General features: G+C 39.0%; 1 protein-coding gene across 1 annotated transcript in view; it reads left to right on the top strand.

The window, feature by feature from the left end:
* Window positions 1-27,857, top strand: part of LOC309552612 (uncharacterized protein) — a gene marked incomplete at both ends in the record, with an annotated part of 398,170 nt that overhangs the window by 209,815 nt on the left and 160,498 nt on the right. Inside the window, 2 exons of the mRNA XM_082253553.1 lie at window positions 13,107-13,245; window positions 21,343-21,518. Coding sequence (XP_082109679.1) covers window positions 13,107-13,245; window positions 21,343-21,518 — 315 coding nt within the window. The remainder of the gene's footprint in view (window positions 1-13,106; window positions 13,246-21,342; window positions 21,519-27,857) is intronic.

The raw sequence follows: 27,857 nt of genomic DNA on the forward strand, positions 1-27,857 counted from the left end.
TCAGCCAGTAGATGGCAGTGTTTATATGTTTTTTGCTGCATCTGACTATAATCCATGTCTTCTTCCTGAATAAAGTTTCCTTTTACTGTTTTCAGTTAAGCAGCAAAGCCCATGTGGACTGTGCACGGTCTGTCTTTTCTGTAGGGCTATATACAGCAACAGAAAGAAGACTACAACAGAATAAAATAAAATGTCCAGTAACACAGCTGCAACAAAGCCATTTGCAAATATGACAAACCAGAACTACCAGTCATGGAAACCTAAGATGAAAATGCTGCTAAAAAGAGAAGGTGCATGGAAATGTATAAATTAAGTCAGGCCAAAGCACCTTTCAGTTGAGTGGATAGCGAAAGACCAAAAAGCTCAGAGCACAATCTCTCCTAGCATAGGAGATGATAAAATCATACATAAATGTAAGTGTGAAACTGCTAAAGAAATGTGGGAAGGTTTACAAACGGTGCATGAAAGAGCTACTCTAAGCAAACTGTATTTAATTAGAAAACTTTACTAAACCAAGCCGATGAAGGACCAGGATATGCAGGAATATATCAGGCACACCTTGGAAATGGTTGAACGCCTCAGAGGTATAGGAAAAAAAAAAATTAATGTCGCAGCACTATTACTCAGTGGCTTACCAGAAAGTTATGAAACACTTGTCATAGCACTTGTTTGATGCATGTCCAGATGATGAACTAACATTGAAAAATGTTAAGGGCAAGCTTGTGGATGAATATATGCTTAAAACAGAAGGCATTAATAGTGATGGTGCTTCTGTCACAGTGTCTGCTTTAAAGAAAGAAAATAGGAATAAAAACTGTAACATGCAACAAGAAACGTGAATGCTTTGTGCGCAAGATACAAGGTCATTTAAAAGCAGTTAAAATAATCTGGAAAGCTAGAAAGCAAAAACAAACTAAACTACAAAAGGCTAAAAATGTGAAGGAAGAAACTGATTATGCTTTAAATTAATAGATATTTTTTCACTCAAAAAGTTGGAGCTACGAGTCACATGGCAAATGATAAAAGTTTCTTTATTCACCATGACCAGGGTAAAAAAAGAAAAAAATCACCACAGTTAATGGGAAAATAATGGAATCAGAAGAAATAGGAAATGGTTTTCTTTATGGTCCTATTTCCCAGAGTGTCACTAGAAAGATACCTCTGAAAAATATCCTTTATGTCCCTGCTTTTGAAACTAATCTTTTGCCAGCAAAGAAGCTCACAAAACAAGGCAATGAAGTAATCTTCAAAGATAACAGTTGTGTCATCACACATGGGTGTGCAAAGGCTAAAATTACAGATGAACTGTATCAGCTGAACTGCAAAAGGTGTTTAATACTGCCAAGAAGGAAAAACATTCAAACTGCATTCACACATGGCACATACGACTTAGGCAAAGAAGTCCTGACATGTTAAAGAAATTAAGTGAGAATGACAATGCAAGTGGAAAAAAGAGTCCATGTGATCAAACAATGAAATGCACCAGCTGTAAAAAAGGAAAAATGACAAGAAAAACTTTTCCAAAGCAGAGTAACAGCAGAGCTAAGAAACCTCTGGACCTAATTTGTTCATATCTTTGCAGTCCAATGGAAAAAGAAGAGATATTTTCTCACTTTCATAGATGATTAGTCAAGGTATAGTACTGTACACTATATCTGTTACACAACAAAAGCGAAGTACCAGAGAAACTCGAACAGTTTTTGGCTCAAGTAAGAAATATATTGTATTGTGCACAGACAATGGAACTGTAAATACAGGTGATAACACACAGGTGATTCCGAGAAAGCATGACTTATTTCAAACTGCTGTACCATAGAACCAAGAACAAAATGGGGTTGCAGAAAGAATGAACTGCACTCCATGTGAGAGAGGAAGAACCAAGCTGTTTGATGCAGATATGCCAACCAGATACTGGGGGACCGCATGCTATCTCCAAAATCGACTACCAGGAAAAAAAAATATGAGCTGTGGAATGGAAAAGCCCCAAGATGGAACCATCTAAAAACTTTTAGAAGCAAAGCCTATGTTCACATCCCCCCCCAAAAAAAAGGAGGGTGTACTTTTGGGGTACAGTGAATCTCAAAAGGGAAACTGAATTCTACACCATGACACAAACAAGGTAACCATCAGTAGAACTGTAATTGTCAATGGAACTTCAGAATGTTCACAATTTCGTGAACTAACACAAACACTTCAAACTGAGGGAAATTCCACATCAGTGTCACATAAAGATAAGCAACAAATTGACACAAAACAAAAATCGAAATTAACATAACACATACCAAATCAAAATGATTGCAGACAATCCAAATATTGTAAAAGAAGAAACCAGGCCACAAGAGACTTCAATCAGAAAATCCACAAGAAACAATGGCATCCTAGCCAATCGTCTGTCCAATGCTGTTCGCGTAACGTTAACACCAGAGCCAGATTTATGGGATGAGATGCAAAGACTTTCAACCCACAAGAAACAGAAGTGGATCAGAGCTGCTGAGGAAGCAATGACATCTCTTAGTTAACTGAAACAGCTTTTATAAAACTAAGATTTGAAATGGGACTAATATAAGTAGTAGTTGTTAAGGGGGGATGTTGAACACATTGTTCATGTATTTTTGTACAACTACAGATATATTCTTCAGCCACTCTATGTCTTCTTTTCCTGTTTCCAGTTAAGCAGCAAAGCCCATGTGGACCGTGCAGTGTCTGTCTGTTCTATGGGGCTATATACAGAATTTCTAACAGATGGTACTGCTATAAGGACAAAAACATGTCTCCATGGCATATCTGATGTACTGTATCTCCAGAGGTCCATAAAGATTAAAGCCAAAATAAAAAATACAAAAATCAGCACAAGAGATAGAACTTACAGTCAGTAAGATATGTTCCTGGTGCTGATGCTTCTTCTGTTAAGTGAAACTCTCCTTCAAATCACCCCTGTCTCTGTAATCTTCCAGTGCAAAGGGGTGGTTAAAGAACTAAGGGGCTGAAAAAAATTCTCATCACGTATGCCAAACTATGCCCACCCTTTCTGCCCATTCATAGAAGCTGTACTACATCTTCTGTGAATGGAAAACAATCTATGATGATCTAAAATGCGCTCAATTGGCCAGCGGGGGAGCCAATCAGCGATTCCGGTGGACGCAATGTCCTCTGGCTACTCATGATTGCTCCCCATGGAGACGGAAGGGCAGTCTGCCGTTGTAAACTATACAGACTGCCGTTCAGTCACAGACAGATGAACACAGGGATCTTATGTTTCTACTATTTAGGAACACGAATCTCTGTGTTAATCCAGTGAGTCCATCTCTCATACAGTTAGAAAGCACTCCCTAGGAGCACACTTAACCCTTTGATCGCCCCTGGTGTTAGCCCCTTCCCTTCATTAGTACAGTAACAGTGCCTATTTTTAGCACTGATTACTGTATTAGCATCACTGGTCCCCTCAAAACTGTTAAAAGTGTCAGTTAGGTGTCCAATCTGTCTGCCAAAATGTTGCAGTCTGGCTAAAAAACGTTGATCATCGCCATTACTAGTAAAAAAAAAAATAAATAAATAAATAAAAATGACATAAATTTATCCTATCCCCTAGTTTGTAGACACGATAACTTTTTGCGCAAACCAATCAATTTTTTTTCCAAAAATATGTGGCAGAATAAATATTAGCCTAAACTGATGAAACAATTTGATTATTTTTTTTTTTTTTTATTGAGAATGTTTTATAGCAGAAATTTAAAAATATTGTTATTTTCAGAATTCTCGCTCTTTTTTTTGTTTATAGCACAAAAAAAATAAAAAGAGCAGAGGTGATCAAACACCCCCAAAAGAAAGCTCTATTTGTGGGAAAAAAAGGACATCAATTTCATTTGGGTACAGTGTTGCACGACCACGCAATTGTCAGTTAAAGTAACGCAGTGCCGTATTGCAAAAAATGGCCTGGTAATTAAGGGGATAAACCTTCCAGTCCTTAAGTGGTTAATAGATTCTGTGTTTTATTCATACTGTAGAAGTTGTATTATGTTTTGGGTGGAAAGGGCGGTAAATTTTGATTAGGGCCTGTGACAGCTCCTTACTTTTATTGAACCTGCTCCACTGGAAGATTGAGATGGGGTTAGAGGGGACATGGGAGGATGGAAGATTTCACCTAACATTTAGCACAAGTGACACATCCTACTGACTGTAAGCTGTGTCCCCTGTGCTAAAATATTTGTGTTTTTATTTTATTTTGGATGTATCTAGGTTTTAAAGGGGATGGATGGGGTATAAGAAAAAACAAACCTACATACTCACCTCCATGCTGCAGCATCAGTCTGATGCTGCAGCTTTCCTCTCCACCTCTAAGTCTGAGAACTGAGTGATCACATGAGTGTGTTCTAATCGAGCAGATAGCAGTGGCTTCCAATCACGGCTCTCTACTCTGCCTCTCCAGCACTCACTGGAGCACTTGACTGAAGACGGGGCAGCACAGCTAGCTTTGGCTCTCAGCCACAAACTGAGAGCCAAAGCAGCTGTCAATCAAGAAGCTAAGTAGATCCAAACAATATGGTCAGGATCCTTCCAGAGACTGGAGTGACTTGGTGATGTTAGCGGAGTTTAGTAAGTAAGTGCGCTCCTGTGAGCCACAAGAGAAGTATGGCCAAAAAAGCTTTGGTTACATTTCTGTGGTCAGTTGCTCTCCATTAAATTATTTAAATATGTGTTAGGGAATTCTAAAAACACAATCATCTACAGTGACAGCATCATAAAGTCTCAGGAAATAATCATAATATTGCTAGCCAGCTATATAAAAGTGTAAAAAAAAGTTATTTTCACTCCTGTTCCCAAAACAATACATTTTCTCAACTACGATTAGTGAACATTCAGTTTGAATAAGTCTGGCATACTGTAACTTAGAAATGTTAAAAAACGTATAAAATGACAAAAAAGCATTTTAACTCCATGAAGCTGGAACAAGGGGGTAACTATAGCTACATGGGCTGTTCTCAGGTTTTGTTCCTTTTGGGATACATGTTTTACATAAACAAATTAAACCTGATCATTGTAAGCACCAAAAAACAGACTTATTGTCAGGATTACCAGGTGAAAATAAAATAAAATAAAATAAAATAAAAAAAGCCTAAAATAAGAAAACCAATGCTATTACACCTGAGAATTGGTAAGCTGCTGTTTAATAAATGTTAGCTTTTGGATTCAATACCCTTTTAATACCACTCTTGATTTAAATGAACATTTAATAGATCATAGCAATGCCCCGATTATATCAAAGCGTACAGCCTTCCTCAGAAGGTGTAATTCTTTTCTATAATGACTAGTCCCTGCTTTAAAAAGGGCAGATCCTTCACTTAGCACCCAAAAGTTTTTGATTGCCCTTGGTGAACCCATGATTTCCATTTGGAATTCGACTCGCAAAAATTGCAAAAAGGTAAATGAGATCTATGTGATTCTTCAGAGAGCAGAATGGGGGCAGCAATGGTGTAATTGCACACTATAGTCTTCCTGAGAATCTGTGTGCTATTTGTGTAATGGCTTCCCCTAAACCTTAAAGGGTAACTCCACTTTTGTGGGAAAAAAAATAGCAAATAAAGAAAAAACAATATAGCGTATACAATTGCAACACAAACCATATTGTAATTAACCACTTCTGGACCGGAAGGATTTGCTTCCTAATGACCAGGCCATATTTTGCGATTCGGCACCGCGTTATTTTAACAGAAAATTGCGCAGTTGTATGACACTGTACCTAAATAAAATTGATGTCCTTTTTTTCCCCACAAATATAGCTTTCTTTTGGTGGTATTTGATCACCTCTGCGATTTTTTATTTTTTGCGCTATAAACAAAAAAAGAGCGACAATTCTGAAAAAAATATATATATATATTTTTCACTTTCTGCTATATAACCTTCCCAAAAAAAAGAAATGTAAAAATATTTTTTTTTTTACATTTTAGGCCAATTTGCTTTTTGCTACATATTTTTGTTAAAAAAAAATCATAATAAGTGTATTTTGATTTGTTTGCGCAAAAGTTATCGCGTCTACAAACTACGGGAAAGATTTATGTAATTTTTATTGTTTTTTTTTTTTCTTTACTATTAATGGTGGCGATCTGCGATTATTAGCGACAGACAGATCGGACTCCTAACTGACATTTTTGACACTTTTGGGGGGACCAGTGACATTACTACAGTAATCAGTGCAAAAAATAATCACTGTTACTATAATAATGACACTGACAGGGAAGGGGTTAACACAGTGGGTGATCAAGGGGTTAAATGTAGGCCTAGGGAGTGATTCTAACTGTAAGGGGGCGGGGCTTGTGAAATGATCACAGAGAGCTGCGATCCTACATAGAAGGATCATAGGCACTTTGTGATCATTCCAGAGAGAAGAATGGTCAGCTGTGTTTACAACAGCTGCCCGTCCTTCTCTCTCAGCGGGAAACAATCGCGGGTGTCAGGCAGCAATCGGAGCCGCCTGCCCCGTGCATTGGAGTCCCCGCTACCGAGTGGGGGCGGAAGCGCTGCTGCTCGAATGACGTATACCTACGGCAGTTTGCGCAGGATGGCCAGCCTGCCGCAGTATAACTGCAGCAGGCAGTCCTTAAGTGGTTAAATGTTATTAAAAATTACCTTTGCTTTTTAATCTGCAGCCGCTGTCATTTTCTGAAAATGCAATGCAATATGGCTACCTGGAGTTGTTCTGTACACAGAATGTGTACTGACCACAACCCGGAAACATCATTTCCTGCTTGTGTGATTGTCTCACCAATTTTCCCAGAAGTCTGCACTAAGATACAAGTCAGATTTCTGGCATTCCCTGAAACATTAATATAATTTTTGTTGGGATACTCCCAATGGGAACATGTCTAAAGGGATGCAGGCCCAGCAGCTTTCCTCATTAGTGTCCTGCAGCTGCCACAGCTGATAGATACTTATGAAACCACTCCCGTTAGACACACTCAGCACAGAAGCACAGATTAACAAACAGGGATTTCTTCAGAATAACAAAATGTAGGAATCTGCAACAAAGGTTGTTAAAATCCTTGCAATATACATAGATCACCCAGAGGGGAATGTTTTTTTCTCAAAAAAATTGAGTTATGCTTTAACCACATGTCCACCAGAGCCATTTTTTTTCACATTTTGGCATGAATAATAGTTAAAACCCACAAACATTTTAACAGAATCTGACAGTTTGGGAGTCTGCAGTGGATGGATGTAAAAGTAAATTTGGTAGTGGTAAATCCAGCTACAGGGAATGACAAGCCAGTGGTTGATGGCTGAAATGATGGCTATACGGAAGCATGAGGTGCTGTTGCCTGTAACAAAGCTGGAGAAAATAGACCATCTGAGGGTTTGGAAAGGATGCTACCTGAATATAAATTGGATGAGTTCCTAGAGAACTTTGAGTGGGTTGCTGGGGAAGAGATGCTTTGATAAGTGCTGACCTAATGTCAGCACTTGTGCTAGACAAGTGCTGACCTAATGTGGTACAGGTGACTAAAGAGAGTGTGCAGCTTCACCTAACAGTGTTAGTTGAAACAGAGGTGCCCCTAGAAACCTCCAAGGGCCCTGAAGTGTTAGTGCAAGAGGTTAGTCTAATTTTTTTTATTTGTGCTAGACAAGAACTTGCTATTTAAGGATGGTAATATGGAATAATGCAACTGTGTGTAAAGTGTCAAGTATGCATTTGTGCCCCTTTGCTGCCTTACTATTGCAGCATGAGTATACAATATATACTTGATAGACTGAAGAATACATTTCTTTTCCCAAATGTCTGCACAGTTTTGTGCAAAAGATATGTAGCGCTACCCCCCTAAGAGCTGCTTAGACAAAGCGAATCTTTCCCACTACAGTGCAGAGGCAGCCAGGCACACAGCAACAGTCCACTCACTCTGGCTCATTGACCTAACAAGGGGTATGTCTTTTTCTGTATTTTTTTGCTTGTAGGAACTCGGGAGGGGATGCAGGGTGATGTGGGATACTCCAAATATTTGACACAGTTCTGTCTCTCTAAACAGTAGCGACTGTCTTTTTATTCACAGCTGGGGACCATGAGATAATTTGCAGAACAGGTGTAACTAGACTGGAACAGTCTATAGGTTCATGGCGGGAGACCATGAAGTATCTTGCAGAATACATATGGCTAGACTGAAACAGTGAATTGGTTCACAGCTGGGGTCCATGAATTAGCTTGCAGAACAGATATTGCTAGACTGGAACAGTCAATAGGTTCACAGCTGGGATCCATGAAGTAGCTTGCAGAACAGATATGGCTAGACTGGAACAGTCAATAGGTTCACAGCTGGGGTCCATGAAGTAGCTTGCAGAACAGATATGGCTAGAGTGGAACAGTTAATAGCTTCACAGCTGGGGTCCATGAAGTAGCTTGCAGAACAGATATGGCTAGAGTGGAACAGTTAATAGCTTCACAGCTGGGGTCCATGAAGTAGCTTTCAGAACAGATATGGCTAGAGTGGAACAGTCAATAGTTTCACAGCTGGGGTCCATGAAGTAGTTTGCAGAACAGATATGGCTAGGCCCTGCTTATTATTAAGGCTGGTCATTTAAATTCTCCCTCTCTAAACTTCAGAAACTTCTTCTGGAGGCAGGGGGAAGCAATCAAACTCACAGCTTGTGCAGCCCTTAACATACTAGAATAAACAATCACTGTTCCTCTGGCTACAACGAGAGCCAAAAAAGAAATGTACCAAGCAGCCTATCTAGGAGGCTGCTACAGATACTGTATATTTATTCAAAATACCAGATTATCAAATTCAGCCAGATGTGTGATGCATGCCCAAAGAATTATAATTTTAATGTACATATATTCAATACTTTTAGAAAATACTATGCTTATATGAACCGAAGTATGATTAAAACTGAAACTTACAGGATTATTTTTTTTAAGCAATAGTTAATTTTAGGCAGTGAGTTCTACAGAACAAGAGAAATCACTGCTGAGTGTCAAACATAGCAACAAAATATTATATGCTGATTCCACCCAAAAGAGTCACAATTTTAATATTATATTATTAATTATTATTTAATTTTAATAATGGTGAGGAACTTGTCTGGAGACACGTTAGAGGTTTTTGAGAATATCTGATTGTAGTTTTACCTAGTCCTAGGTGACTGTAAATTTTACTTTAATTTTGAATGCTATGGTATCGCATACACTTTGAAAATGTTTTCCTAATTTTGTTTTGAAAATTTAACAGTAAACTAATTTTAGTTTTTCAGGCTTAAAAAAAACCTAAATATGTAATATTCATAGCATCTAAATAGGTAAAGATGGTTTGTACAGTGGCAATTTTAGGATGTCATACTATATCCATGCTCATCTTTAGTGATGACCAAATCTGCCTTGATTCAACTCACAAAGGGTTCAGTGAATCTTATTCAAAAATGAACCGAATGAAAAGCCTTAAAAACCATGGGAGGTCCTAAATTGACCTCTCTGTAGTTTGCTCCAATATGTCAGGACTTTAAAGGATGTGGAGTTGTCACAAATCGATGAGCACCAAAATATATATAAAAACAAAATTTTATTCATGAAACAAATTTTTAAAGATTTTCCCTTACAGAAGAATACTGTATATAAAACATTGATCCATCAGCATCAATACAAACTATAAGTGCTTGAGCTGTTGAGAAACATGATAAGCCGGTTCAACGCATTTCGCAAAACAGATTATTCATCAATTGCTTCATCAGGAACCATCAATTGGCTACATTGTTTCTACAGACTTAAAGAAAATGCATCATGAACAAACATATATCAATAATATATGTGTCATATCATAGAAAAGCAATATTCATTTATAAAAGGAAACAATCATAGACCTGCTCACAATTACATATCATAAAGCTTTTCATGTTTGATCTGCGAATCTCTGACAGGATATGAGTAAGGCACCATGCCGCAGCCAAATTCCACTCAGTGTGGATACACCGGAGGTGGAAATAAATTTGATGCACTCCGGACCATACCCAGGACAGTAGGATTGGTAGAACTACCAATCAGGTTGAAGATAGGCAAGGATCTGAGGCTGTAATCCCTATGGTGAAAAGCACCCACAGAGTCTAAAACCTAAGGGAATATATGGTACAAGTTTGTATGCAACTGCAGGGTATATATCCATACCTCAACTTCCTATCATATTAGTACTTCCATGATAATATCTCACTCAATGTCACCCAGGGATAGCTATTGATAAGTCTTATGAGGGGGCCTCTAAGAGATGCCAGTCAGTATGCATAGCCCATATGCGGACAGTCCCAATTACATTGTCCCACTGCCTCTTATAATAATACAATCCTCCTCCCCCATTTGTGGCACAGGGCCAAAGAGCAACCTCCTCATCCCCCAGACTAGTCTGATAGTCATGTGTAAAACATAGTATTTAAAGAGCATAGTACCTTGTCCAGATCCAGTAGATGAATGGCCACATATGCTTCCAGGAGCCGTCTCCGGCATCACATCCCGCCCGACGCCTTATATGGCCGGTCCCACTGGACTTGGTGAGGTTAAATCAAACCCCCTTACAGCCTCAGAGGATTAAAGCCTCAGATCCTTGCCTATCTTCAACCTGATTGGTATATCCTGTCAGAGACTCGCAGATCAAACATGAAAAGCTTTATGATATGTAATGGTGAGCAGGTCTATGATTGTTTACTTTTATAAATGAATATAGCTTTTCTATGATATGACACATATATATTATTGATATATGTTTGTTCATGATGCATTTTATTTAAGTCTGTATAAACAATGTAGCCAACTGATGGTTCCTGATGAAGCAATCGATGAATAATCTGTTTTGCGAAACACGTTGAATAACTATCATGTTTCTCAACAGATCAAGCACTTATAGTTTGTATTGATGCTGATGGATCAATGTTTTTATTTCTTCTGTATGAGAAAATATTTTAAATTTGTATCATGAATAACATTTTGATTTTTATATATATTTAGGTACTCATCAATTTGTGACAACTCCACATCCTTTAAAGTCCTCACATATTGGAGCAAACTACAGAGAGGTCAATATAGGACCTCTCTTGTTTTCTCCATGTTTTTCAGAATCTATACTATATGGATGTGGCTGTGGATAGTTGTCTCCAGAACTGATATACTGTATATCTATTTATGCAGTGATGAACCCGAATGTAAATCGGCTTGATTTGCGGAAAGTTCCCCAAACTGCTTAAATTCTCAATGTTATTCTAAACCCCATTGAAGTCAATTGGAGCCACATCTTTAAAATTAGCTCTGGCCATTTTCAACACTAATAAGTAGGAAATTGTCAAAAAAATGGCAATGGCCTTGGGGACATGTACATGTGAAAAAAATTATAAAGAATAGTGTTTGGCAGATAGAAGCAATTTTAATCATTTTTAAAAGTGAAATATCTAAAATGCCTAATTCCTTTAAATAAGATGATTGGACGATGCCCCAAACTTACCTGTGAAGTGGTGCACCTGACATTTATAAAGAAAAAAATGCAATTTAATTTACTAGTAACCCTTTGTGTCTGGTATGGATTTTAGGGGTATTTCAGGCAAAAAAAACCATATCAGGACACTCCCTTAACATGGGAAGGGTATGTTGCCAGGGGGGAAAAGCACCTTGTCCCCATGTTAATGAAGACAAGAGCCTCTTCCCCACTACCCTGGCCTAATGGCTGGTGGGGTCTTTGGGTGGGGGGCTTAATAATGGACTCAAGAAACCTTTAACTACAAGTGAGCCCCGGGTACTTCCCTTTTCTCTATGTGAACGAGGAAGGTGTACATGTAAGGTAGTGATGAAGTTTTGGTGCACGCTGTTGTTGCACTTAGATTTTTTCTTTTGAGTAAAATTATTTGACATGTAGAAATATGTTCTATAATGGATCTTATATAGGATGAGCTCATATGCAATCTAGTATTATGTCCTATAGTAGACACCAAATAGGGTCAGCTTATCATGAATGTATTATGTATATCAGTATACCACAATAAACATAACGAGAGCACAGGTGCACTGTCATGGAAAGTGCACTAAACCACCCTTCTTTGTCCTGTTAAATAAATAAAAAGAAACCCTCATACTCTAGCTGCACACCTACCTTATCAATATGGCAATACCCGGCCTCAAACTGAAGCATAGGTTACAGCATTCTGATGTACTGTAGTTCCCTCTTCCAGAGGTCACATCTCAAAGTAACCCATCATGGAGTTACTGAGGACTGTCTCCAAAGAGTGGAAATGTTGGAGACCATCCTATTTGTTGTCTCCAAAGCTGGTCATACACACTTAGATTTATTTACTTTAAACCATGTAGATGGAGAAATCTCTCCAGCAGGTTATTGTATTCAGACAACAGGCTCAGCGGCTGTCAGCATACTCAAACAGAGCCTACATCTGATTGGATGCAGGCATGGTTTGGCCACCATATTTACGCTGGGCTGATTCAACAATAGTTGAACATTTGTTGAGCCAGGGGGTGCCTACAGGGGCACCCATGGCTTAAATTGCAGTCAATGTAGCATAAATCAGCCATGCATGACACCCTTTACTGCTTACTGTGCAAGGCACATCCAGCAGGGGAGAGAGGTACTATAGGATTCTGTAAACAAAAACTGCACCTCAGGGTAGATCATAGCTGACCTGTTGCGGTATATGTGCAGTTGACGTATGAGGGTTACTTATAACTGTGCTCAGTAGCACTATGAGGGGGCTTGCAAAGTAGTGTAAACCTTCTTAGAAAGGAGGCCATTTTGCAGATGCAAATTTCCAATAAAATGAGTCTAAGGTGTATTCAAACATATGGTATTAAAATGTACTTTTGCTCATCAAATATTTTACACTCAGGTTAGAGGATCAATATAAGCTATTACTATAATGCCAGTATTTCAGAATTCAATTTGCTTGTATTAATATTTTTTTGTTCTTTTAAAGTACTATTTATAGGTAAATGCATATAATATAGATCTGTGCGATAGCATTTTATTAAATGCATTTATACTTGGAAACAGGAACAACTAAGGGAATATAAGGACACAGAAAATAGTATGTGCAAGATAAAAAAAGAAGACGAAAAAAAATGTAATTTGCATTTACTTTTTCAGAGCTGCAATGGCTTAAAGAATCGTATGATTTGGAACGCTGTCAGAAATGGGTCAAGCATGCTTGGAAAGTTCAAAGGAAAACTAAGGACATTATACAGCAGAAAATAAAAGATCGATTTGAAATAGTAGTTGTGCCAAGGTAACTATTTAGAGTAGTGGTACACGTCTTGATTATTCTTTGTTTTAAAATATATGTTGTTTCACTGAAACCGCCTAAAACAAATGATCTGTTTATACGATTTCATCATGTCCTTATAACACATGAATGTTGTAATATAAAAATGCCTGTAATATTGTACATACAACTAAAATCTGTAGTATTCCATTCTTGCTGCAGCTACCCTATCCTCTGAGCCCAAGGCCATCATTGCCTGACATAGCTTTAGCCTAAGATTGAGGTCAACACTCTTTCCTGGCTAAATTCTAAAGTTAACCAAAGGAAGTACAATCAGAAACTCTAAAAGGTGCTGGTTTCCTGTAGAGACATAGGAGGCTAACAGGTAATATGTCAGCATCCAATCAAAATAAAATGTCATTTTTAGGTTAACTTAGCCTTTAAAACTCTGAAGCAGTTAAATTGCAGAAGAAATCAATGACTTCATTTCACAGCAATGTCGAAACATGACCAATTAGCTGTCACATTGCAGAGATTTATTAGACATTTTAGTTTATGGAGATAAATATGTGAGTGCTGTATAGACTAAAAATGTACCACTATATCAATTGGATATGATTGGTAGGAAAATAGATAGACAAGATGACCTATACAATAACACGTAAACCAATATTCTGGCTACTGATGTATTTTTTGTCCCAGATTTTTTGGTGTACGGCATCTGGAATGCATAACAGGACAAAAAACATGGTATAAATATCCTAAAATAAAGACTCTATGTTTTCAAATAACTTTATCTAGGTTATTTTAAATAGGGCTTGTGCTAAAAGTTTGTCTAGCCTATATTACTATGAAAATGATAAATTGATATTAAAACAAGCAAAAGATACAATATACACATAACATACCAGAGAAATAGAAACTCTCCTCCTGTAGTAGAAGTGCACTCAGACCTGTTGCCCGTACACACGATCCGAAAATCGGACGACAGATCGTCCATTTTTTTGCATGCTAGTCACATATCAAAAATGAAGAGTTTACTAAAGTCACGAAAACTCTTGTAAGACAAAATAAATATTTAAATGTGATGTAATGTGTTGTAACGTATTTGTATTGTATTTTCAAATGGCAACTGTACTTACAAAGTTACATAGTTAGTCAGGTTGAAAAAAACACAAGTCCATCTGGCTCAACAAATAAAATACATACAATCCCATATACACAATCCAATACCCACAGTTGATCCGGAGGAAGGCGAGAAAACCCCAGCAAAGCATGATCCAAGTTGCTACAGCAGGGGAAAAAATTCCTTTCTGATCCCCAAAGAGCCAGTCGGATATTCCCTGGATCAACTTTACCTCTAAATGTTAGTTCCTATTAAAACATGTACACCCAGGAAAGAATCCAGGCCTTTTTAAAGCAATCTAGTGAGCTAGCCAGAACCACCTCTGGAGGGAGTCAATGCCACATTTTCACAGCTCTTACGGTGAAGAAACCTTTCCATATTTGGAAACTAAATCAGTTTTCCTCTAGATGAAAAGATTGCCCCCTTCTCCTCTGTGTTGACCTTAAAGTGAATAACTCAACACCAAGTTCACTATATGGACACTTTATGTATTTATACATGTTGATCATATACCCCTTAATCTCCTCTTCTCAAGAGTGAATAAATTCAGTTCCTCTAATCTTTACTCTTATCAGTTTGGTTGGCCTTCTCTGCACTTTCTCCAGTTCCCCAATATCCTTTTTAAGAACTGGTGGCCAAAACTGAACTGCATATTCCAGATGAGATCTTACTAATGATTTTTACAGGGGCAAAATTATATATATCTCTCTGGAGCCCATTCCTCTGTTAATACAAGAAAGGACTTTGCTTGCTTTGGAAACTGCAGCTTGAAATAGTGCATTGATTGAATGCACTGATTAAACGAAAATTGTATGATCTGGTATCGTACAACAAAATGTTTATGCTTGTCTGATTGGATATTATCGGATGAATTGTCATGATCGGCTCTCTGTTGGCTGTGTACTAACTAATCAGATTATTGTACGATCGCTTTGAAAGCTGCTTTTTTCTTTTGATTTTCAGATAGTGTGTACGGACCATTAGGGGATCATTTATAAAGTAGTGAATGATGATTTTACCAAACATGCACTGGTGATGAACCAATCACTAACTTAAAACATGTGAATCTGGAACATTTACCTGCAATTAATGTTTGGTGAATTTCAGATTCACTTAAAAAAAAAAAAAAACGTATGTTTCTTACTGTTTAACCACTTCAATACAGGGCACTTTTACCCCATTCCTACCCAGGCAAATTTTCAGATTTCAGCATTGTTGCACTTTGAATGACAATTATGCATTCATGCAATACTGTACCCATATGACATTTTTAGCATTTCTTTTAGAAAGATAGAGCTTTATTTTGGTGGTATTAAATCACCACTGTTTTTTTTTTTTTTGCTAAACAAACAAAAAAAGAACAAATATTTTGAAAAAAAACGTTTTTTTTAGTTTCTGTTATAAAATTTTTCTTCTTCACTGATGTGCACTGATGAGGCACTCATAGGCTGCACTGATTGACACTGATGAGGCTGTACTAATAGGGACTGATGAGGCTGCACTCATTAGGCGGCACTGATGAAGTTGCACTGATAGGCACTGATAAGCTGCACTGATAAGGCGGCACTGATGGATACTGATGAGGCTGCACTGATGAGGCGGCACTGATGAAGTGGCACTGATAAGCTGCACTGATAAGGTGGAACTGATGGACACTGATGAGGCTGCATTGATGAGGCTGCACTCATTTTTTTACGACCATAAATACAAGAACTGAAGACACAAACAAAGCCAAATTCAGCTCTGATCAGGTCTCTGATGTAGAAAGCTGGAAGCAATGTTATGACATCACTTCCGGTTACTGGAGCCTTTAAGGCACCAGATTAAAAAAAAAAAAAAAATGACAGCATTCAAAACAGCCAAACTTGACGTTTTGTATGCTTCTAAGTGCAAAGGAGGGATTTGGGGTCTTTTAGATGCCAGATTTCTCCATAAAGAGCACCTGTCACTGCCTATTACTGTCACAAGGGATGTTTACATTCCTTGTGACAGCAAAAAAAGTGATAAAATAAAATGTAATCGATAGTGTAAAAAAATAAAAAAAAAGCTCCCTGTCCCTCCATGCTCGCGTGCAGAAGCGAATGCTAAACGGTGTTCAAACCACACTTGTGAGGTATCCCTGCGATCGTTAGAGCAAGAGAAATAATTCTAGCATACCACCTCTGTAACTTTAAACAGGTTTCTGTTAATATTTTTTAAAGCGTCGCCTATGGAGATTTTTAAGTACCAAAGTTTGTCGCCATTCCACGAGTGTGCACAATTTTAAACCATGACATGTTTGGTATTTATTTACTTGACGTAACATCATCTTTCACATTATTCAAAAAATTGGGCTAACTTTACTGTTTTATTTATTTTATTTTTTTTATTCATGAAAGTGTATTTCTTCGCAAAAAATTGCATTCGAAAGACCGCTGCGCAAATACCGTGTGACATAAAATATTGCAACAATCACCATTTTATTCTCTAGGGTCTCTGCTAAATATATATATATACAAACCCAATTACAAACAAGTTAGGACACTGTACAAATTATGAGTAAAAAAGGAATGGACTAATTTACAAATCTCAAACTTATATTTTATTCACAATATAATATAGATAACATCAAATGTTGAAATTGAGACATTCTGAAATGTCATGCCAAATATTCGGGCCCTTAGACGGCACTGCATCACATACAGGAATGCTACTGTAATGGAAATCACAACATGGAAAACTTCCAGAAAACATTGTCGGTGAACACAATCCACCGTGCCATTCGCCGTTGCCGACTAAAACGCTATAGGTGAAAAAAGAAGCCATATATAAACTTTATCCAGAAGTGCAGGCGTTTTTTCTGGACCAAGGCTCATTTAAAATGGACTGTGGCAAAGTGGAAAACTGTTCTGTGGTCAGACGAATCAAAATTTGAAGTTCTAACTAGGGCACCATGTCATCCGGACTAAAGAGGACAAGGACAACCCAAGTTGTTATCAGCGCTCAGTTCAGAAGCCTGCATCTCTGATGGTATGGGGTTGCATGGGTGCGTGTGGCATGGGCTGCTTACACATCTGGAAAGGCACCATCAATGCTGAAAGGTATATCCAAGTTCTAGAACAACATATGCTCCCATCCAGACATTGTCTCTTTCAGGGAAGACCTTGCATTTTCCAACATGACAATGCCAGATCACATACTGCATCAATTACAACATCATGGCTGTGTACAAGAAGGATCCGGGTACTGAAATGGCCAGCCTGCAGTCCAGATCTTTCACCCATAGAAAACATTTGGTGCATCATAAAGAGGAAGATGCGACAAAGAAAACCTAAGTCAGTTGAGAAACTAGAAGCCTGTATTAGACAAGAATGGGACAACATCCTTATTCCTTAACTTGAGAAACTTGTCTTCTCAGTCCCCAGAGGTTTGCACACTGTTATAAAAAGAAGAGGGGATGCCACACAGTGGTAAACATGGCCTTGTCCCAACTTTTTTAAGATGTGTTGATGCCATGAAATTTAAAATCCACTTATTTTCCCCTTAAAATGATACATTTTCTCAGTTTAAACATTTGATATGTCATCTGTGTTGTATTTTGAATAAAATACTGAAATGTTAAACTTCCACATCATTGCATTCTGTTTTTATTCACAATTTGTACAGTCTCCCAACTTTTTTGGAATTGGGTTTATATATATATATATATATATATATATATATATATATATATACATATACATATATAGATTCATATATATATACAGTATATATATATTTATATATATATAATATATATATATATATATATATATATATATATATATATATATATATATATATATATATATATATATATATATATATATATATATATAAAATGTTTGGGGTTCTAAGTAATTTTCAAGAAATATCAGAAATTACTGATTTTATCTTGTAAGCAACAAATGTCAGAAAAAGGCTAAGGCTCCAAGGGGTTAAATAACACAATTATTTGGTGGAATGTACTTCTTAACTTCACACTCCAGTTCTCTATGTTGGTTAAAAAAACAGCCATAACCTTCATTTCAAGCACTATCATGTAGATATGTAGACTTGTATAGCAGATGAAGCAGAAGAAGATGGGAAGGGGGGTAGAACAGTCTCTGTGCCTATTGGACAAACTCTGGTGCCTATTGGCCTGCTGAGTAATTTAAAAAAATGTAATTCTGTTTTATTGAGAATTACAAAATGAAGACACAGAGAACCAATACAGGTCACAAAACAAACTCATTAACAATAGACAGACTAACAAACAAGCTGCACTCCACTGCCTCCTGCATCACTATCAGAATCAACATCAGGTTAATGGTAATACATACGATTACCTATAATCAGATAAAAAAAATATCAACTTATAGGCACATTTCAAGAAGTTTTGAGGGCACGTATTCAAGCCCCACAACAGCAGAGAACAAGTCCCCTAAAGGCCACAGTACAAAGTCATAATGGAACTCGATACAAGATGAAAGGGCAAAGTAGTTAAAAGGGACTAACATACTTAGGGCATTGCTCAAGCTCCCAAATATAAACAAAGGGTCAGGTCAGAACCACAGTATCAGAATTCTCTAGCCATGGGGGCCAAGCATTCTCAAATTTAGAGGGACATCCTCTGCTATTATAGGTGGCTTTGTACAGGGGGAGAACAGCATATACAATTGACCTCCAATTATTAAGGGTCAGTGATGAGGGAAATGGCCATCCTAGCATAATAGAGCAATATACTAAGCAATGTTTTGGTTGCTTTCCAAACTGCCAAGGAGTCTATAAGGTCTAACAAACAGAGGTCAATCTCCTGGGACACCTGAACATTCAATGGTTTTTAAAACCTGGGTCCAGTAGTCATGAATTGCAGCACAAGTCCAGAAGATACGAATTTAATCTGAATCTCAGCTGCAGCACCTCCAACACTCCCTAGACTGGATAGCAGAGAACCTTCCCATCCTGGCTGGTAAAAGATAATCACAGTGAACAATTTTAAATTACACAAAACTATTCTCTGGCTGAGGTCAAATGGTGCAGCCGATCATCCCATATATCCTCCCAATCATCTTTATCCAGGGTGGGGAGGCCCAGAGCCCATTTTCCATACATTTATTTTGGCCCTGTGATGGGGCTTGTTGCACTGCTTTATATAGAGTTGAGTGAGCTTTGGGCAGGGACCCATTTCTGGGGAGAAACTCCATATTCTTTGTCACTAAACTGAAAGAGGCAAAAGTAAACTGAGCCATGCAAGTATGAAGTGATTGAATATAGCAAAATAAGTAAATATTCGCCAGGGAATACCTCATTTTCAAGTCATCAAAGGGTGGAAGTTTATGGTCCAAAAACAAATCCCATGCTTAATTATGTTTATGTAGCACCCTCTTAGGTAGGTGCTAGAGAGTGAGTATAGATTTTGTCTCTGTCTGCCTATCAGAGGAGCAGCAGGTAAATTCTATATTGCACTCTGCTTAACAGGGAGCAGGATCTGGGAGTTAGGTCTGCTCAGTGTGCCCGGTGTGTAATTCATATAGTCTGAGGGAGTATTCCCACTGTGCCCAATGGGGAGGCACATTGGGCAGTGGAGGAAACCTGGCCAATAACACACAGGCTTTATTACAGCCCCAGGGATTGGCACAGACAGTTGTCTTGGTGCATTGTGGGGTGCAGTATATAAAGCCAGGGGCATGTGTGGTAGAGGTCTTTGGCAGCAAGCAGAGTCCCAGAAGGAGGGTGGTGGCTGCCTCTTCTTCTGAAATGGATGGTGATGGTCACAGGCAGTCAGCCTGGTGAACCAGCAGTTTGGAGCTGAACCCAGAGGTCCAGGAGAGCTGACTGGAGGAGTTGGGGCACTGCAAGAATATGGAAAGCAGTATCGTGAGTACAGAGGATCTTGCCAATGGGTCTGCCCAGGAAGGGGACCACTCGAGGTAGTATAGTCAGTTAAACAGGTGTCGGCTGGTACAGAGAAAGGGGGTAATAGGTGAGTGCCCTGAAGAGAAATACAAACAGGAACATTTTACCTCAGATTCACCTAGTGGCAAGATGAAACAGCGGCCTTGCCGCATTCTCAAGTTAGAGTCCTCAGAATTGTGAATAGTTCAAATGTTGGAGTATCCCAATTATCCCTTCTCCTATCCCAATATAAAAAAAAAACAAGAAAAACATCTACCCCTAGACTGATCATTGACTGAGCCAAGAACGTAAAGTGCTAAGATTTCTGCTTGCAGTTGCTATGGGTAACCCAGGGGAATCCAAAAGTGTTAAAAATCAGCAGCTCTTAAGGGGGCAGTGCTACATTTAGACATTTAGACACTGCAGGTATCATTTGTAAAGTAACTTTAGGACCTAATATCTTTTTATATAACTTCAATTTTGGTTAGAATTTCTATACACATTATCCCCTTTCTGTTTACCTGGAGGTCTTTTCCAGGAGCAAAGATTTGTAGGAGACAAAAAAGTTTTTTTATGTATGTGTTTTCTTGTTTTATATAAAGGTAAGGAATTTGTAAAGGGATTATATACATATTGCCCATGGAAAAAGTTTTAAAATTGGCACGTTCCTATCAAATCAAATGGTACTGTTTAAAGAGGAAAGAATATTTCTAAAAGTAAAGAATATTTGTGGTGCCGACTCTGCTATATTCATATTTATTATTCTCTGGGTTACTGGATCCCCCCCCCCCTTCCTTCCCCCTGAGGTATATTGGCCAAGAAAATCAGATCTTTAGGAATGTTTTACAAAGCGTCTCTGCAATGTGCTGTCAGAACCCATTTTTTCCTGGCTTACTATATGTTTGTATTCAAAGTTGAAAAAAAAAAAAATTTGTGGAGTGTACCTGTAGTTTAAAAACGTATACTGTACCTCTTTGCTTTAGGTGATGTCTGCTCAGAGTAACAGAAACCAGGACACTTTTATATTCAAAACAATTCAGAAGTTAAATATCATAATTTTTATATGTAATGTCAAATAATAACGGTTTTGTTTTATACAGGCTTTTAAGCATTGGTGAGCTATGCTCTGCAATGGGAATAAACCTACAGCTAACCCAAGGTTCAGGATTTTATCATGTGTGGTTTAAGCAGACATTACACTCTGACTGCAAGATAGTTCTTCAAAAGAAAGATACTAAACTTTTCCTTGAAGATTTCTCTGGAAGTCAAAATAAAGGTATGCTTCTTTGTTTCACAGTTGTTAAAACTGGATTTTTGACTTATCATAAAATCCTCTTCTTGGAGTTTTATAGGGGACACATGCCTAATAAGAATTCTGAGAAGACTGTATTAAACTGCTGCCTGAAGGGAAATCAGACACTTGCAAAATTTGTTAAAATTTGTTAGTCAGCTAGGTATAACCCCTCCTCATTCAACATGATTCAAGACAAAAGGGTGGGTTAAGTGTTCATTAATGAATTTCAAGAAAAAGTATTTATGGAAAGTCAGATATCTAGTTTTCTTAATCATTCATTAGGAGACACAAGGCTGAAGTAATTCTGTGATTACTGGCTGGGACACCCCAAAGCAGTTCAACTGAGGGGTGGACAATGAAGCAAACAAAACGCTAACGATTCCAAAATGCAGGTTGAAAATTGAAGACTATCTGCAAAATAAAGCTGTGGCTAAAAGACCTTCTGTCCAAAGCTGGCCCCAGCTGAGGCCTGAACATCTTAGAGAACTGAATACAAGTTAGTAGTAAGATAAAGCACAAAAGACACTTATTGATCAAGTGCAGTGCGCCTTGATAGGAAAAGGTGGAATAATGAGCTGCTTGAATGGTTGAATGAGAGGCAGGTTGTTTAATTTAGGAACCTTCATTAAAGATGAAAAAAGAGTCAATTGGTCTGAAAGAAGATGTTGCTGAGAGATAAACCTTAAGTGCCGGTTCACACTGCAGCGGCATGACTTCGGGGGCGACCTGTGAAGTCACGTGCACCGCGACTTCGGCGCGACTTGCACGGACTTCATAAAATGAATGTCTATGCAAGTCGCTCCAGGTCGCCCCGAAGTAGTACAGGAACCTTTTTCTAAGTCGGAGCGACTTGTGTCGCTCCTATTAGAACCGTTCCTGTACTACAAAATGGACCGCGACGATCCGCGACTTATCAGGCTGATAAGTCGCCTGACAAGTCGTACTAGTGTGAACCGGAACTAACAGCTAGGTATTAGGCTGGCTATACATTATACAATTCTCTTGTACAATTTTCCTTTAGATTTACCAAAACCATATATTAAGGTGTATGAGGTCAAACCTAAACACTTTCAATTTGTATGCAATCAAGCAGTCCCTTGCACTACATGGTTGAAGGTAAATCTAAAGGAAATTGAATAAAAATAATTGTATAATGTATAGCCAGCTAAACAATGGAAGGAAACCTCCTTAGACTGTATCAGAGCAGGACAGAAGGTTGGAAGTATAACGTCTTGATTAAGGTAAAAATAAGACACCACCTTAGTATCAACAAAGGCTCTTGACCCTAATACAACCTTATCTTTGTAGAATACAAGAAAAGGCTCTTTAAAAAATAAGGCCTCTAACTTGTTTCTCAGTGTTTGACTAGACAGGGGAAGGTTTCATCATAGGTTTAAAGAACCAAGAGAACCATGCTAGGATCCCATTGAGTCACTGGAGGTCCTACAGGTGGAACTATATACAAATGCCTTCACTAGGAATTGAGGAGCAAGTGGCCTTTGAAAGAAGATCGTGAGAGTTGATATTTGTCCTTTGATTGTACTCAAGGTTAAACGTTAGTCTAGACCTGACTATAGAACGGTTAAGATTTGTCCCACAGGGCATTTCTTGGGCTAAATTTTTTTGTGTGGTATAAATAAGACCCCAAAAGATTTGCGGCCAACTATAGCGCTTGCTTGGAATAAAACTAGTAAAACTATTGGTGGGTTTCAAATAAAGTGCTGGGTGCTATCAAATAATCCAATAACAATAAACCATATAAGATAAATATTACAACAGTATAATGGACGACAGATAAGTAGTAAAATATTAATGGTGAGGAAGGTGCTAAAAGTGAGTGCAAAACAATCAAATAATTATGTCAAATCAATAATATCAAAGTACATAAAATATACAATAAATTACATCAATAGGTGCCTCAAGTGCCAATGTGCAGATAAAAAAGTCCACAAAAAAGTTCATAAGTGACTCAAGTGAAATTGCAAGTTTATCTTGAGTGCCAATAAAAGGAAAAGTGCAGGTGCTCTGTGTTGAATCCTCCAATGATCCAAATGCTGGTACTTGTGGTGTCGCCGTGGGGGATAATAGGAGAATACACTCACCAGATGTTGTGGGTCCTATATACCATACGGTATTAAGACCTATACTCGCTTTATGGCCACCAGGGCCAGAGAGGACACTGCTGGGCTTTGTAGTACCGCAATGATCTGGAATCCCCTTCCTGGATAGCCTTGATCCGCAGGATCCAGTCAGGGTATGCAGGGTAATAAAGCTCCAGATAGTGTAATACCATTTAAAAATAGTCTTTAATAGGGTAAGTAGGTATACAGTACATAAAAAAACGGAATTTCACCAGCCAAAATGGTGCCAGTGAGTGGAGAGTGGTGAATATCGGCTTGCGTTCCACTCAGGCTCCCGTGACGTAAGCAGCATGCGTTCCACCTTACGCGCGTTTCGTCAGTGTGTATGACGTCTTCAGATCTTCCTTGGGGTAAATTGCCTTGCTTCAGCCAAAGTGTGCATTCCACATGTGATTTTAAACTTTGGGTGATGTGACTTTTCTAATTTTTAGAAGCATAGGAATGACCAAGCCCAAGAGGACCCATCTCTTAAGACCAGGTCTTTAACAGCCAAAATGTCAAAGCCAGCAACTATAATGCAGATTTAACACTGCATTGCCAAGGAGTCTGATGAGATCAGAGTACCACATTTGTCTGAGTTTGGTGCAAAGATAACGAGAAAAGGTGTAGATCAGTTTGAGCTAATCGCACGGAGTCACCAAAGCATCAATAGCTATGGCTAGTAGATCTCTGCATTTACAGACAAACTTGTTCAGTTTGTTGTTGAATTTGGAAGCCAGGAAGTCCACATCTGGTGTTTGCCAATGGCAACAAAGGTCACGAAACACCTCCAGGTGAAGAGACCATTCTCTAGAATCCAGATGTCAGAAATCTGCCCACCGATTGTCCATGCCTGCGATGTGCATGATAGGCAGGGCTGGAACCTGAACTTCCTACCCAAGACATCAGGTTTCTCTTAAGCTGTGAAACATCTTGTTCCTCCCTGATTTTTTATGTGTGCCACTGCTGTGGTATTTGAATGGGATTACTTTGCAGTCAACAGGTTCAGCGTTGAAAGGATAACCATATCACTAGGAGCTCCAGTATGTTGATCAGGAGAAAAGTCTCATTCTCTACCAAGTTCCTTGCACAAAGAGGGTGTCGTGTCAATGACTTCTCCCAAGCTTGTCAGGCTGGTATCCATTGTAGGAATATTCTAGATGAGTGAAAAGAGGGATTTTTCTAACACCAGGGCTGAATTTGTGAGCCACCAGGAAAGAGACAACTGTGTATCAGGCAAATTGGTAATCAAAATACTGCAATTTCATGTCCTTTACAGCCAGAATGCTGGCAATGGCCTAGAGTGGAATCGAGCAAATGGAACTGCCTCAAAAGGAGATCACCCTCAAGCCCACATCTCTAATGCATAAGCAGAGATTTAGACAGCTCCTGGATTGCAGTGTCTAAACATGGGGCTGAGGGCATGCAGGCAACACATAACCACTAGTGGGCATGCAACACATGCCAGAAGGGTGCAGTAATATTAACCAGGGCACATGCGACACATCCACTTCTTTATAACAATTATTTATATAGTGCCACCCATTTACATATAATGCATATTTACACCAGCCCCTGCCCTCAAGAAACATACAATCTAGGGTCCCTGACTCACATTCATACTAGGGCCAATTTGGCAGGAGCCAATTACCCTACCATCATGCTTTTTGGAGTGTGGGAGGAAACCGAAGTACCCACAGGAAACCCACACAGGCACAGCTAGAACATACAAACTCCAGGCACACATTGCCATGGTTGGGAATTGAACCGCTGATCCTATTGCTGCCAAGCAAGTGCTAACCACTTAGCCACCTGAAAGTGACACGATGCCCCTATAGTGTCTGTGACTAGGGATGATCGAACGGTTCGGGTCGACCATCGGTTCGACCCGAACATTGGGTGTTCGAAATTCAGCCGAATTCCAAACTTTTTGCGGTAAAAGTTTGGAATTCGGTCACCAGAACCGCCCAAAATGCAATGGGACAGGAACTGGGCTTTAAAAGTCCGTGATTGGCCCAGAAACGTCAGTAAAAGCCAATTGAGGGGCAGGAGTCTGCTAGGAATGTGATTGGAGTGACTATGGGGTCCAAAGGCCAATCAGGAGTGAATACGCCCCCCAGTATATAACATAGCCCCGCCAAACCTCTAGCACTGTAATACAGAGGCTGTGGAAGAGAGTGGAAGCATTTGTGTTTCTCCTGCTGCTTGTAAAGCTCCAGTGTCATTTTGCAATTATCTTCTGCTGTATGGAGCTGTTCTTTTAGTGTCAGGAAAGGGATATGCAGTGTAGTTAGGGTACTATATACCACTATAGTTAGATTCAATAATCTAGTTTTTGTAGGGATACTTTTAAGTGTCAGGGTGACCGTAGTGTAGTTTAGGGTGACCTGACTCTGCCATGTCAGGGTGAACGTAATGTAGTTTAGGGTGACCTGACTCTGCCATGTCAGGGTGACCGTAGTGTAGTTTAGGGTGACCTGACTCTGCCATGTCAGGGTGACTGTAGTGTAGTTTAGGGTGACCTGACTCTGCCATGTCAGGGTGACCTGACTCTGCCATGTCAGGGTGAACGTAATGTAGTTTAGGGTGACCTGACTCTGCCATGTCAGGGTGACCGTAGTGTAGTTTAGGGTGACCTGACTCTGCCATGTCAGGGTGACCGTAGTGTAGTTTAGGGTGACCTGACTCTGCCATGTCAGGGTGACCGAACTCTGCCATGTCAGGGTGACCGTAGTGTAGTTTAGGGTGACCTGACTCTGCCATGCCAGGGTGACCAAACTCTGCCATGTCAGGGTGATCGTAGTGTAGTCTAGGGTGACCTGACTCTGCCAAGCCAGGGTGACCGAACTCTGCCATGTCAGGGTGACCATAGTGTAGTTTAGGGTGACCTGACTCTGCCATGCCAGGGTGACCAAGCTCTGCCATGTCAGGGTGACCCCACTATGCAGATTCTGGGTTAGGGGTATACATATATATATATATATATATATATATATATATATATATATATATATATATATATATGTGTATATATATGTATATGTATATATACACACACACACACACATATATATATATATATATATATACCCCTACACAGAAGTTCAGATGTCATGCCTGCCTCCAAACGCCTTCAAAAAACGCCCAAAAAACGCCTAAAACAAAAACGCCCAGGTGTGAAAGGAGGGTAACACCATCCCTGCGCTACTGAAATTCTAAGAAAAATAATCTGTTTTTTTTCTGGTTCTGGACATGCTACAGAGCTGAAACTTCACAGGTACACTTTTTAGACCCCCCCCCAGACACTAAATCCAAAGAAATATCTTTTTTTTTTTTCAATAATTTTTTAAATAATTGGCTCTCTATCAAAAACAACAATTTTTAAGAACTTATTTTTGCCTGATTCATAGTCCCTGGGGCATGACACAGAACCCTAGGCACTTTTTAGGGACATTTATTGGGTTTTAGGGCTTCAAAATTATGTTTTTTGATTCTTGAAGTTCGGGTTCCATTGGTTTCAATGGGGTTCTGGAATCCGAACCGAACTTTCGGGAAATTAGGGTGTTCTGGTTGAACCAAACTTTTCAAAAGTTTGATCATCCCTATCTGTGACACATTCAAATGTGTTGCAGCACAAAATCTTTAGAACATTATCCCCATAGGGGAATTAGCAAGAGCTAAGATTAACATACATCAGTCCCAGAGATAGGCAAATTCCCAGTAATTTAATGCAGTGGTAGCCTGAAGAGATCATTGCAGCAAACAAACATAGTCACAGGGTACTAGATAGAACCAATGCAGGACCCAGTGAAAATATGTCACATTTCTGACAATTTTCACCCCTTAGGTGGGCTTACTCCCAAGGAAGTCATGAGGAACAGGGTTATGCCAGAGAGTGAATCATGAATCTGGACCTGTAAAGTGCTCTGCACCTCACTAGCACAGTACACTAGGTGCCTGGAGAGCACCACAACCACAGCCCAAGGCCCGAAGATCACATTAGAAGCAGGTCAAGCACCTTCATCATTGGTGGGTATGACCTCCAAGGCGTCACTGAGGATTAGCTAATTTGGAAAGCTGAAATATGATGACCAGGCCTTTTTTTGCGATACCGCAATGCGTTATTTTAACTGACAATTGCACAACACCATACCCAAAAAAAATAAATGTCCTTTTTTTCCCACAAATAGAGCTTTCTTTT

The sequence above is a fragment of the Pelophylax lessonae genome (assembly GCF_965119305.1).
Source record: "Pelophylax lessonae genome assembly, chromosome: 4".
In the NCBI taxonomy this organism is placed as follows: Eukaryota; Metazoa; Chordata; class Amphibia; order Anura; family Ranidae; genus Pelophylax; species Pelophylax lessonae.